Source organism: Trachurus trachurus (assembly GCF_905171665.1).
Source record: "Trachurus trachurus genome assembly, chromosome: 11".
Lineage (NCBI taxonomy): Eukaryota > Metazoa > Chordata > Actinopteri > Carangiformes > Carangidae > Trachurus > Trachurus trachurus.
In genome coordinates, this window is record NC_139904.1 from 27416159 (window position 1) to 27429941 (window position 13783).

The 13783-nt window shown below is 41.3% G+C and overlaps 1 protein-coding gene across 1 annotated transcript in view; it reads right to left on the reverse strand.

The window, feature by feature from the left end:
- phf14 (PHD finger protein 14) overlaps positions 1-13521 on the reverse strand; it is an 83779-nt gene extending 70258 nt beyond the window's left edge. Inside the window, exons 1-4 of the mRNA XM_083982778.1 lie at positions 13439-13521; positions 11087-11197; positions 8788-9521; positions 6806-6938 (exon numbers count right to left, since the gene is read on the reverse strand). Of these exons, the coding sequence (XP_083838904.1) occupies positions 6806-6938; positions 8788-9521; positions 11087-11197; position 13439 (979 nt within the window). The 5' untranslated portion in view covers positions 13440-13521. The remainder of the gene's footprint in view (positions 1-6805; positions 6939-8787; positions 9522-11086; positions 11198-13438) is intronic.
- Between the last annotated feature and the right edge of the window lie 262 nt (positions 13522-13783).

Sequence of the window (13783 nt, forward strand, 5' to 3'; positions counted from 1 at the left end):
TAGCCTGAGAGAAGCAAACCGAAACCAAGTGAAAGCATTTTAATGTTGTCCTCTTAATTCTCCTAATTTTCTGAGGCTGCCTATACAATTACTAGGCTGATGTGGTTTCTATGGCAGCTATTACACCGGGCAAACGTGCTCTTCATCACCAATGAGGGAAGCAATTTACTCTCACTCCATACAAAAGATAACATAACTCCTAATTCAGTCAACTAGCCCTCAGGCTTTTTGAGCAATGGGAAAGACTCACAAAACAAAATCCGAGGGTTTTGCATGACCATCAATGTGTGCTACACTGGGGAGCTGGGAAGCATCGAAGGCAAACAAAGGGACAGGCGGACTTGTTTATTCAGCTCTACACTGGGTAGAGGTATGTCTTTCTCTGATTGAGAGACCATTTGTTCCGTGTCAGTTTTCATAAGTTCAGTTTTATTTTCTTCAACTATAAGAAAAGATAAGACAAGCTACTCACTCCCCTCGTGCAATTAATTCACAGCCCAATTATGCCTTAACAGAAGAGCTATCAATAATCTACAAGACTACCAAAGATGTGGAGATCATTTCTACCTCATATACTCGGCCATATTCTTTCTCCACAGTATGTGGTAAGAGCAGCAGTCTAACTCCAATATACGTTCATTCACCGTTTATTTTCTTAAAAACAGGTATTATTGGAACACCTCTGGCAACAGTTGGGTGCTTCATCTTCACTGATTGGGCATTGAACAGTGAAACTGGGGGCAGTGAATGACCACCATGCTGGCTTAACCGACTTATGGCTGGACTGTGGCACAAATCTTGGATGTTCCTTTTGAACTATGATACAAACCTAAGACCGTTAAGTCACGGGTTGCTGGCTAATATGAGCTAAGCTGACAAAATGTGATGACTACAGGATAGCTTCATAATCCCTGGAGAAAGATTATCCTCGTCAGAAATGACAACCTTTGCAGAAAAAAAGACAGACAGGGTAGAGTCTGCTGAACCAAGAGAAAACTTTAAAATGAAAAAATAAATAAATAAAAAGGACTGTCTGCCTACCTTTGACAAACATTAAAGGTACATGGTGTAGGAATTACTCCCATCTAGCGTTGCGGTTGTATATCGCAAGCAACTCAATCGTATTTTTCATGCTGCATTCACGTGAAATTGGGCAGACGGCTGTGCTGCATGTAACGGCATAAACAAGCCTCTATGTAAACAAGTGGTCCGTCAGCACGAGGCAAAACAATACACGTGACAACAGTATGTTGTCATGGCGATGTGATATTGTTTACCTGACCCACGTTTTACCGGCTTTCTCTTGACTTCTGTGACTAAAATGACGTCTGGTTTGTTACCGACGGCCGTCTGCCCGACTGCACGTGAATGCAGCATCAGTGTAACGCTCCATTCCTCCTCACTGCACCGCGGTGCGACATGACATGGCAGCCAGCACCGAGCTTACCCGCTCCATGTAGATATGAATGATATGAACGGCAAATTCAGAGCTTACCGGAACACTTCAGTTTGTTGATGGGGGGGATTACTGATTAATGAAAAACATACTTTTGAACCAAATAATCGATTTTCATGAATAGATAACAGGAGAAGTTACACAATGTCCCTTTAACAAACAATATCCAGATGTGAGAGTATGAAATTGTGTATGTATGAAGGAACAGAGTGAAGGTACATGAGCAGCTCCTCAGAGAGGTTCATGGTCACGTTTCTACCAAGACGCTGAATCACAGTCATGAGGGCACCCTCTACCAACTTCTCTTTAAAACATATTCAACAGCTTAAGTATAGGGGGGATGTTTTTTCAGTGACAGCAATAACTTCGTTTTTTTAGTAGTTGGTGAATGATGTCCTCAACAGTCCCAAACCCAACAACGTAACAGCCTCACTGCACCTGTGTATCAAATGTGACTCACTCTAACTTGTGAGTTTGAAGTGAGTCTCTCTTGGGTTGTGGAAGAAGAATGCTACCAGTGTATTACTGCAGTGAACTGAGCGCCAAAAGACACAGGAGTGAAGTTAGGGCTGTGCAATTAATCACATTTTAATTGTAATTTAGATTTTTGGCTCCAAACCATCTCAAAACTTATATAATTGAGGAAAGACAATTATTTTGTAATTTTCCAAGACTATTTGGATTTTGTTCTGAAGGTCACGTGCATGCACAATTCTGCCCCTGAAGGCTGCACTGCACTCAGTCAGTCAAAACTGTGAATCAGGACGAGTGAAGCAGGCAGAGGGAGAGCAGTGCTGTTGGTTCAACAAGAAAGGTAGAAGAAGTTCTCTAGTGTGGGAACTAGTGTTGTTTTTGGTGTACAATAAAGAGCCCCACCTTCAACATAATTGTGATTTCAACATTGACCAAGATAATCATGATTATAGTTTTATCCATAATCTAGCAGCCCTAAGAGAAGTCACTGTAGTCAGCAATAAAGTGTCTGGCTAACTAAGCATAGTAGGCCATCTACTAATGGGCAGTTATGCTTTTTAAGAGTGAGGGGAGAGACGCATCATCATATTTCTTAAAACTTAGTCTTGTTGAATATCACTGAAATTTGATCCGATGGATTAATAGAGAGGGTGAATAAACATACTGTACTGTTGATATACAGCAAAGAAGAAACGGGATTAATGATTATGATTTCATCCATAATGGAGCAGCCCTATTTCACATCAATGAAAAAAGACAGTTATGAATTGATAACATTTACCTTTTTTTTTTTTTTTTTACGACAAACTATCATTGATGAGAAAAATCTGCTATTGTTTAATGACAAAACAAACAACTTGGGTTGAGAACCAGCAGATCATAACACTTTTCAGCATTTACAGTTGAAGGGAAATGGAAACAAAATAAGATATGTTATGGCCAGATTCTGATCACTAACAGGCTGGCCAGTAACAGGACTCCTTTCTTTGTGGACACCCGCTCATCCCATCTTTTGATCTCTTGCTACCTTTCATGTCAGCCTCTTTTTCTCTGAGAAGGAATGATAGTGTCCAGGCAGTGATGCAAACACAAGAACAAAGAGAAGCAGCAGAAACCTGCATCAAGACAGACACTGCCAGCTCATCTCTCATCTCTACCACAAGTCCTATCTTGTTTAAGCATGTTTCAACCTTGAGTAATGCTCTTTGTGATGGTAAAATGGGCTAGGTGTCTTACAAGGACACATTTTCAGCAGAGGTGAATGATATTTCTGATATGAGGCCTCCCCGGTCCTCAAATTACTAAATCAAGCTGTCAGAAATAAAGACTATTTCATAAAAAAAATTCTGATGATCCATGTAATTTAATATTTTTGTCAGAACAAAATACTTATGCAAGTATAAAACAATGAATGTTTTCTTTGTCTGATGAAATATATTGTTTTTTGTAAATCAACAGAATACAGTTCAATAGAGACTGGTGGCTTTCAGGTCCAGTTTAGGTCTCGTGAATGTGAAGGCCACAGTAGATGATCCACATTAGGGATTGGAGTTTGAAGCAATGTCCTGATTATGATTCTGGGCTGGCTGAGGCAACTCTTAGCCAATCCAAAAAATGAAAAAACAAAACAAAAAAACATTCCTCCTGCAAGCGTTTTAGCGTTTTTCAATCTTATTGGTTAACAGTTATGCACTCTGAGCTTCAACAGGGTTGCACTGAGACACTAGATGTATGAGAAGAAAACCACATCAGTCGACCTGCAATAAATAGCTGATTCTGAACGAACTTGTCTTAAGAGTTAAATGTGTTCTAACGCATTTTTAGTCAATATTCATATTTGACCATTGTTTTTTTTTATATTTTAGAGGAAGCAGAGCTTCACTTGCGACTTTCATGTATAACTGGAAAACTACATAAATGAAATGTTTTGAAAAAAAAATCAATCAACATCACTGAAAAGAAAAACAAACTACTGTTTAACCAATAAAGAGCTGGAGTCAATTAAAAGCCAGGTTTATGATAATGGGTGACACACTTCTTGATGGTACACATAAAGTGACGGAAGAGGTAAATGTTAAGAATATAAACAGTTCAAACCTACTTTCACACAGAAAGGAAATTGTTGGGTGAAATGAGAATGATTTGGAAATTTGGTTTGTGCATTTGCCTCTGTTCAAACTGACCACTGACCTGTTCAAGCACAGGTCAGTGGCATGATAGATGGATGCCTAGAAAACAATCAATCAATCTTACCATTAACACAATGTCAAACTGAAACAAATCAAAGTTGTGCAATCACCTTTTAACTTCTCACTGTAGTATACTTGCAGTCATAACTAGACCCAGGCATCTGTGTGGTGCTACAGTCCAACAAATCATAAGGAAACATGTTTGTTGGATCCAATACCCACAAAATCCCATCATCATCATCATTTTTAAATGGTTTTCAGTGAAAATGAAAACTATATCCATTAGCTAAACCGGTAATCCATGTAGGGTCGGTCGCAAGGGGGCTGGAGCCAGTCTCAGCTGACATAGGGCAAAAGTGGAGTACACCTGGACCAATCGTCGGCCAATCACAGGGCCAAAACACAATTATTGTAATGAAACACCAATTAATGAAATAGGCTTTCCCCCAGAAAACTTGTGGCAGGGTGGCCCACCGGCTGCCAAGCATGTTTTTGTTGTGACAGGGGCCTGATCCTAACCACCCTAACCCTGACCACTGACTGATGGTAGGGCCCGTTAGGTAACAGATCATGAATGGAGTAGTAGAATCTAGAAGGTCTCGCTTAAAATGAATAATATCAAGTGTTTGCATTAAAACCTAAAAACAACTGCCTCTGTGTCTTGTGAAAGTTTAGCGTTACTTTTCAGAGATTTTTTTTTTGTCAGAGATTTTTTCTGGAGTCATGTAAACATGACATATCACTCGTGTTTTTCCAGTCAGTGGACATGGAAACGTGACACTCATCTACAGTTTGGACTAGGGATGCAAATTATCGAGTAATTCATTAATCGATAGTTGATAGACCTTATCGATCGATGATCGATTAATTGATAAGCGGCGATTTTCCTGAGAAACTAAATTTTAGGGGAAAATTTAAGATCAACATTCCTTATGGACTTACACTAGTATTTGTTAGTTTATTTTAAGAGCACAGCACAATGAAAATGTTTAAGTAGCACGTTATTGGGACATAGAGCTCTGAGGTTGAAGTCCTATCATAATGAGATGAGATGAGAGACACCGCTGCGTTTCCATTACAGATTTTTGCAAAATAAAAGCGATATTTCTGAAACTTCGAAAAAGTGCAATTGCCATTTGCGGGTGTTTCCATTGAAAGGTATTTTGCTAATGAGCCGTAATGCGTCTTGCGTTTCTATGGTGACGGCACAGCGATCTCAGCTGCCGACAGCTGTTGCTGTTATTGTTTTTAACATTGACAAAAACAGCGCTTGATTGCTGAAAGGCAAAGCCCGTGTGGCGCTGCAGCGGCCACAGATAAGGGCGCACAGATAAGGGCGCACTCACACTAGGGCCAGTTGTTCTGTACCGCGCTGAAGCTCTAATGCCCCCTCCTCTGTCCCTCGCTGGCTCGCACTCACACCACCTCCAACCCAAGCCTGCAAGCACGGTTTCCTCCGTTGATATTTGTTTACCAACACGGCGGATGTGCGCTTTAACCTGACTGCAGAAAGAACGGAGCCTTTTAAACACCAGCGGTGATGAGGCGCTGACAACAATATAGGTGGTTGTGTCCACACACCCGTACAGGTTTATGTGACTTAAGGTGACATGTCGGCGCAGGAGGGAGTGGGAGTGTGGATGCGAGCCAGTCTCCTTCAACCATGCACGGAAAAGGGGAATGATAGGAAAGGGTTTTCTAATTTAATGAGAAACAATGCCCAGGTCAGCAATGCATGACAATAAATATGTGGTTCATTTGTCCCCTCAAGTTACATAAACCAACACAGCGTGGACACACGCGCTGTTCTCCGCGGCACCGCAACGAGCGCTTTCTTTTTCTTTTTTAATTAAGCTCCGGTAGCGACCGGCTAAACTACGGAAGGATACTGTAAACCAGCGCGGATCCGGTGTGTTTATCAAAGCTTGGTCGCCGTGCTGAGGCACCGTGGGTTTGAGCTGCGTTCAGGCTGCATTACAACTCCTCAGGCAGCTCCGTGTCGGCGGCTTTTTGACTCGTTACTCACTGGTCGTCTGTGTGTTAGCGATGGTACAGCCTGAGTCCCGTAAAGCTACAACAGGTGTTGTTGTCTCTTTTCACCTCCTCTCCCTCTCTCCCTTGAGTGCTGCAGTGCGCTGCGCTGCACACGTTTACACAGAGATCCGCTACATTATGTCGGCTTTGCTTGTTTACATTTCACAGTAAAACTCCCATTGAAAAGGAACGATTAATTGCAAGTAATTTAATTTAATCGATTAAATTCTTATCGACAATTAATCGATAGTCGATTAATTGTTTGCATCCCTAGTTTGGACCAGAGTGAAAACACATTTGTGTGAACACGAACCATATGAGTTGAAAAATGAAACAATGGATCATTTTCACATACATGTTAAGCACCTTAAACCAGCCTTGTAGCGCTGCTCCTCTGGTTCGGTGTTCAGCAGCTCTGACGCTGCAGGGACGACGTGCTAACAGCTAACGGTTCAAATCAAAGCAAGTCTCTGAGGCATAATGTACTTGCACATAAGTAGGTTGTTTGATCCTCTGAGTTCCTCTGAGGAGCAGCCCCTGACCAAGCAGTTACTACAAATACTCCAGACCACTGTCTGACTGATTTAGATATGAATCTATTCCAGGTCTACTTTTGTCACTGCACTGATAATGGATGAAGTCTGCAGCCTACCTTCATGCACGGTCACTCCACAGTTGTCACACTGGATAATCTCATCTGCATCCTCGCTGTTGTCTCCCAGACAGACACAGCAGATGAGGATGTGCTGGGTGCTCCAGGTTTGGGATCTGTCCAGCAAAGCGTCCTGAGGAATCAGGAAACAGAGACACATTAAAGCCACTTATCTAAAACTCATCTCTCTGTTCTTACTGATCTAGTAAGTGACAGAAAATGTCACATACAAAGCTTCTGACCACAATGCTAAGTGGATTAAAACAAAGCATAAGTATTTTGTTGGAATCTTCTAAACCTCTCATAGGATTTTGTGGAGTTATAGTTGTGACTCATTGTTGATTGGTATTATGGGATACCAAAATTGGCGATGTGGAGTCTAAATACCTACTAGCTTACATATCTGGAACAAGATATTAGACTGTTTTTAGGACTTCAGTACTTAAGGAACTATGGGCAAAATTGTTGCTGCAGTCAAATTTAAAATACTGCAGACTCGAGGTTGCCAGATAGTCACACGCTAACCTCTGCCCTGCTCCAGCTTTGTGACTATGGTACCCCGAGACTCACTCACACTGTCTCTTTGTCACCTCAACCACAACGATGTAGCAATAGAAGGAAATAAAGCGGATAAAGCTGTATACATGCACTGGGAAAATGGATCATTGTGCAACAAGCTAGGTGTGTGTCCAGGAGAAAATGAGGCACTCGGCATCTGTCCTCACTTTCTTCTCCACTTTCAGCCGTCTCCATCTTTCCTGGTTTTGTTTCTGCTTTTGTCAATTTGTTTTTGAGAGTCAAAACGAGGTCTTTTAATGTTAGTAATGTCAGACATAATCCACAACACTTGTAGCTGCAGCTCAGTGGTAACTGGCAACCTGGATGCTGAAGTGCTACCGACAGTGTGACTGGGAGAGAGCAGTGGGTGGCGCAACAGGCCAAAACACAAAATCAAAACATGTATATGATTTTAGTGCTGCAAATAAAATTTGGAAATTTGCATGATCTTTAGATGAGGCATCTGCAGGTATTAAAACTCAACCCTTCTCTGATTGTAATTAGAGGTGGGTAAAAATATTGATACATTGCGCTGTGCGCCCGCGGGTATTGTCTCCTCTCCCCCGGAGGGAGAGGGGGGGGTTCAATGTCTCCGTTTTACCTCCTCGTGTCTAGCGGTTCGCGGTTGTTTGTCTATGTTTGTCTATGTACTGTATGTCTATGTCAGACAAAAACGAACATACAGACTCAGAAACAATGGCACTTTTTCAGCTTTACTATGGTTGCACTAATTTATAAATGATGATGGGTGATCGCGGGTAATTTGAACACTGCACAATTAGCGCGATTCAGTGCATTTAGCGTTTATTAGCGTTTCCAGCATGACCTGTCCATGCGCAAGTGTTTGTGTGCGTGCGAGCGAGTCCAGCAGGAGGAGTGAGGAGGGGCTGACTGATGAGAGATGGTGAAATGCATTGTTTTTCTCTGTATGAGACCATGGCAGCCACAAACGAGACTGGGGCGGGCTGCCATAGTCTTGTTAATTAATGGGAAACACTATACTGAATCGGAGCATTTAAATCAATATTGAATCGAATCGATATTAAATTGAATTGTGATCTAAAGAATCAAAATCGAATCGTGAGGTTCTTAACAATACCCAGCCCTATTGTAATCACAATACCTTCAGTTCAAGTCAGGTAAAGTCCTGATATTTGTGTAGATTAATGTACATGTAAGATGTGTAAGATTCAAATGTCTAATGAATATATGATTATTATTAATAATGATGAGCTGATGGACAAATGCTGCAGCTCAAAACAAGGGTAATGAGAGTGTAGCTATCAACTCTGAATGAAAACATGATTGATTAGTGCAACTTTATCTGCATTGGAGTAAATCAGAATCCCTGCCTTTAAACAATAATCTTATATTTTAAAAGTGAGGCCATCAGTCTAGACTTGTGAGACTGAAGTTGTACTCACCTCATTGCCTTTTCCCTGCGACATGCTGTCATTAGTGAGCTCTTCATCAAAAGTACTGCTGTTCTTAGCTTTCTTCATGGGCTTCTTTACTTCTTTCTCACTATCACTGCTACTGTTGTTGTCATCACCGTCTTCCTTGTCGTCATCATCATCATCATCGTCATCGTCGTCGTCGTCATCGTCGTCATCATTATCGTCATCGTCGTCGTCATCGCTAGCGCTACCACCTTCCTCCTCCTCAGTGCCTCCTTTCTGGGCGGCTGCTTTGCTTTTCTTCTTCCCGGCCGTGGGCCTCCAGTCGTTATCATCCTCACTGTCGTAGTCGTCCATCTCGTTCAGCTCCTCCATTGTGGTGAAGTCAAGCAAGGGACGGTTCCTGCGGAAGTTCCATTTCTTGGGCTCGGTCTGACTCTCTTCAGTGTTTGCGTTGCCAGACATGGGAGTTGAGGCAGGATCGGCGGTTGGAGGGGGCTCGGGCTCGGATGTTTTGCGGCTCTTGCGGCGGCCTTTAGGTGGAGTGGCAGCAGGGGTATCTTTGGTGGAGCTGTCTGAGGAGGGCTGCTGTTTGCTCTTGTCTTCATCTTCTGTCAAGATGTCCTCAGCAGCCAGGTCTTTGGCCTCCTCCTCGTCGATACCATCATCTGCTGAGCCAGCATTTTCTGACTCACTTTCTGAACCTGCAGCACTCGCTTTAGACCCTTCTTCATCACTGCCATTTCCAGTGCCATCTGAGCCTGTCGGAGCACAAAACAATGACAATCAGTGACAATATTAAAGGATTAGCATAGTCATACTGATGGGTGTGTTTAAATCATACATTTCTCAAGCTAAAGTAAACACACAGCTTAAGACGAAATTATTAGCCCCCCCCTATGAAAATGTCACTTTTTTTGTAAGTATTTCCCCAGTGCTGTTAAACAGAATGAAGATTTTTAACACAGCATTTTCAAACATCTTAGCTTTAGTTTGAACGCTTGCATTAATTTACTTTGCACACAGAAACAAAATTATTTCACAAAAACCAAAAAACTATGAGGGTCAAAATTATTAGCCCCCCTGATGTTAATAGTCGGTTGTGTGTCCTTTTTGCTGGATAACAGCGTGTAGTTGTCTGTTTTAGTTTTCAACAAATCTCTGACACGTCTCCTGTTGAGAGCGACCTATGATTTTGTTCATTGTCATGTTGGAAGAGGTAGCAACAACCCAGACCCAGTACTGTGCTAACTGCTTATGGTTTTCTTTCAAAATCTTTACATATTCTTCTTTCTTCATGATTTCTTCCACCTTGACAAGATTCCCAGTTCCAGAGTGACACACTAAAGGATCACCACAGCATAATACTCCCACCACCGTGTTTCACTGTGGGGTCGATTCTCTTTAGGTTATATGCCTCTCCCTTCTTTCTCTAAACATAAGCAATATACCTATGGCCAAAGAGTTCTAGTTTAATCTCATCTGACCAAAGGACATGCTTCCTTCCAGTATGGATTATCTTTCTCCAGGTTGTCCTTAGCATACCTCAGTCTGGCTTAAAGGTGTCTCTTCTTCAGAAATTGAGTTTTTCTTGGTCTGCAATCTTGCAGTCCGTTACTGTGCAGAGCTCTAGAGCAGGGCTGCCCAAATTATTCTCAGTGAAGGGCCAAAAATGAATCGTGGTGGAGGGTTGCGGGCCAAAACTAAACATTCATGTTGCAGTGCATTAAATTAAATATGCCTATAACATAGGCTAATTGTGCAAAATAAACACTCATACAAAGTATTTTGAAATAACACTATTGATTATTGTGTTTCACTGTTGAAGCAAAGCAAAGACGTGGGTCTGTGACAACACTGTTTGACCGTGTTAAAAGGATGAAGAGGACTTGGTCAACAAACCTTAATTTAGAATGGTACAGTTACTGTCGGCCGTAACCATGACAACAACAACAGCATCAACAACAAACAGATCAGCTCTAACTAACCTCTGCTCCTCTCTCACACACACAGGCGCTGTCTTCCTCACACTAGTTATGCTAAACTATCATGTGTGGGAGTGTTATGGTGGTGAGAGTCAGGACATTTATGTTACATAAATAAGAAAAAAAGGTAACAAGATTCATCATGAGAAGTCAGTTATATTTTTATGACTTAGTATTCATTCATTCATGTACCAGATTTTGATTTTTGTGTACATTTTTTAATGTAGTGGGTTATTCAGCAATCCTCTGCACTTCAACAAAACAAAACAAGCACTATCGCCACCAGTGTGCCTAATTTGGATGTAAAATTTGACATACTATGGCAGTTACACCATGCTTACCTGAAGCGTCTCCCACTTGAAAGTCACTATCATCTGAGCTGTCATAATCCAAGGCGTCTAAGAGAGAGGCAGCAAGTGGCTTCACCTGCCGGCGCTTCAAACTGCGGTCCACTATGAAGGAGAATCACATGAAAAAAAGTTGTGAATATTCTAATGCAGTGATAAGCAATATAAAATCAAAAAAATATATACCAAAAATGTCCCTTTCACATTGCTGTACTGTGTATTTTTTTCTTTTGTCAGACAACAGAACAAATATGAAAGTGACTGAATCAAACAAGCCAATTAACACATGTTAACCATCACTTAGCCTACTTCCTAACCATTAAATTGCTAGAATCTAACTTCATTGTTTAAAGGACAATTCCCGGCAAATTCAACCTGGGGCTACAGTTTCCTAATATTTTAGGTCTAAAAGAATGAACCTGAAGATTTCCTTTTTAATGTATCCTGTTACGTAGGCAGTAGTTCTGTCTGTCCCCACATCGTGGACGGATGGATCTCAGGCTGTTTAGACTGTTTACATCCCACAAAACTGAGTTTTTTTTTCACAGACTTCGTCAGGGGGGTATTCAAATATACACTGAGGGGTTTGCTCACTTCAAGAAAGCCAACGTGTTTGTAAAACTGAGCTGTAATACAAAGTCCTGCGAAGTCTCACACAAGAGTCAAGTTGACAGCTCAGTATGTTTACAGGTCGTCTGAAGCTCTTGCTTGTTTTATCAATATAAAGGAATATAAACTCGGAAACACAACGTCTTCATAGCAGTAAGAGTAAAGGCTCCCAAAGAGTCGGCCTTACTGCGAGCGGCGCGGACTCCGGTTGCACTCAAATGTCTGCGTACACGGTGTCACTCACATTTAAAAACAGGTCGATGTGAAGACTTCCTGCCGAGCAATCTATTGTGTGACACGCGTACGTGGAGTCCGGATTAGTGAAATGTTCCACCCTTAACAAACATGAAAGTGAACTCATGTCACCCCTCTGATTTCTTCAGGATTCAGTCAGGATGCTCCTTGAACTGGCAGCATCAGCAAAAAATACATATCGAATTGAAATATCGAGAATCGATCAATATGGAAAAATAATATATTGTGATAAAGTTTTTTGCCATATCGTCCAGCCCTAGTTTGAAGCCATCTGACGTTGTCTGTGAAAAAACTTGCAGTTTTGTGGGATGTAAATAGTCGAAACAGTCCAAGATCCATCCGCTCCCATTACACGCTGCTGTGGCGATGCAGGGACAGACAGAACTATCACAGGAGCAATTAAAAAGAAAATCTTCAAAATCATTCTGTTAGACCTAAAATATTAGGAAACTATAGCCCCAGGTTGAATTTGCCTGGAATTGACCTTTAAGTAGACTATTATGATTTCAGCTATTCTCTTTTATGAACTATATTCTAGTTTTCTCTCTTAAAAAAGCATCAAATTACAATATAAGAGTCAGTGTAACATTAACTTTTTAACTCATGGAGAAGACTGAATCTTTAAAAAGCTGACAGAACACTACTAAAGAGAGAAACCCAACCACTATCTCACATAAAATAGTGCTTATTTTTTTGGAGGGGGGGAGGCTGTTTTCCCTTACTCCAGGTTTGAGAGGGTTATCCCTCCACAAGACATTCGGACAGTCGCGACCGATGTTTATTTATATAACGTTAGTGTACCCTTTAAATTGACCATTACCGCTCAGTCAAACGTCAGCAGCAGAAAGACAATTGACATGTCTGACCGAATACAAGCGTACTCCGACGCAGAAACTGGAATAATTTTAAGAATCGTGTCCCTCACGCTGCGTTTAGCATCTGTAGACTGTTAGCAAACAAAGAGAAGTGCTGCACCTCAGCCTATCAAAACGCTTAACAACGCAATAATGTTGTTAATAAAGTATTCTCTGTATTACAAATAAATGCACACAGAAGCTCGTTCTGACTTAATGGCTTGAGTGTACACATTAATTCCGTCACCTCGACAAACAATCTCACATTTGCTGTTAGTCGCGTTGCTCGTCTACCAGACAAGCTAGCTAATTGTGGCTAGCATTAGCGCTGGTCACTTACTTCGCGTCCACAGATGAAAGATTAAAGTCTTCAAATAACATTAAAGGGAACGTTTCCTGTTAGACTAGCAATAACAAAGTGTACTAAGAGCCGCACCTTTGACAAAAAGTAACTTATTGACGTAGTAACACCAGGTACCATTCATGGATTGGCTAGCTTATCCGGCTAGCTGCTAATTAGCAGCACTTGCAGATCGCTTATGCATTTCAATCGGCGCATCGGTGAATCTAATGTAACAAACGGAGCAGAATATTAGGGAAACACTGCAGTGTGTAAAGTTGCACTCACTTTGTGGTTCGCTTTTACAAGGTACGAGGCAGGTCTACAAGCGGCATGTTATGTGGACAATAGAAAACACAGTAGTGACGTACGGACGACAGTGGGATGTTGTTGCTATGGGGACAGTTAAGGTTAAAGCGACAGTGTACATACATCCGTGTGTGTGTGTGTATTGCACACCAAAAATGTGGCATGTATGTATAGTAGGCTTAGGCTACAACATTAACTTGCTACCCCTCTATACTCGGTTCTTTTATTTATTTATTTATTTATTTATTTATTTATTATCATTATTATTTTATTTTTATTTATTTATTTTTACAGTTTTTCTCATTTGCTTTGGTGCATTTCTCA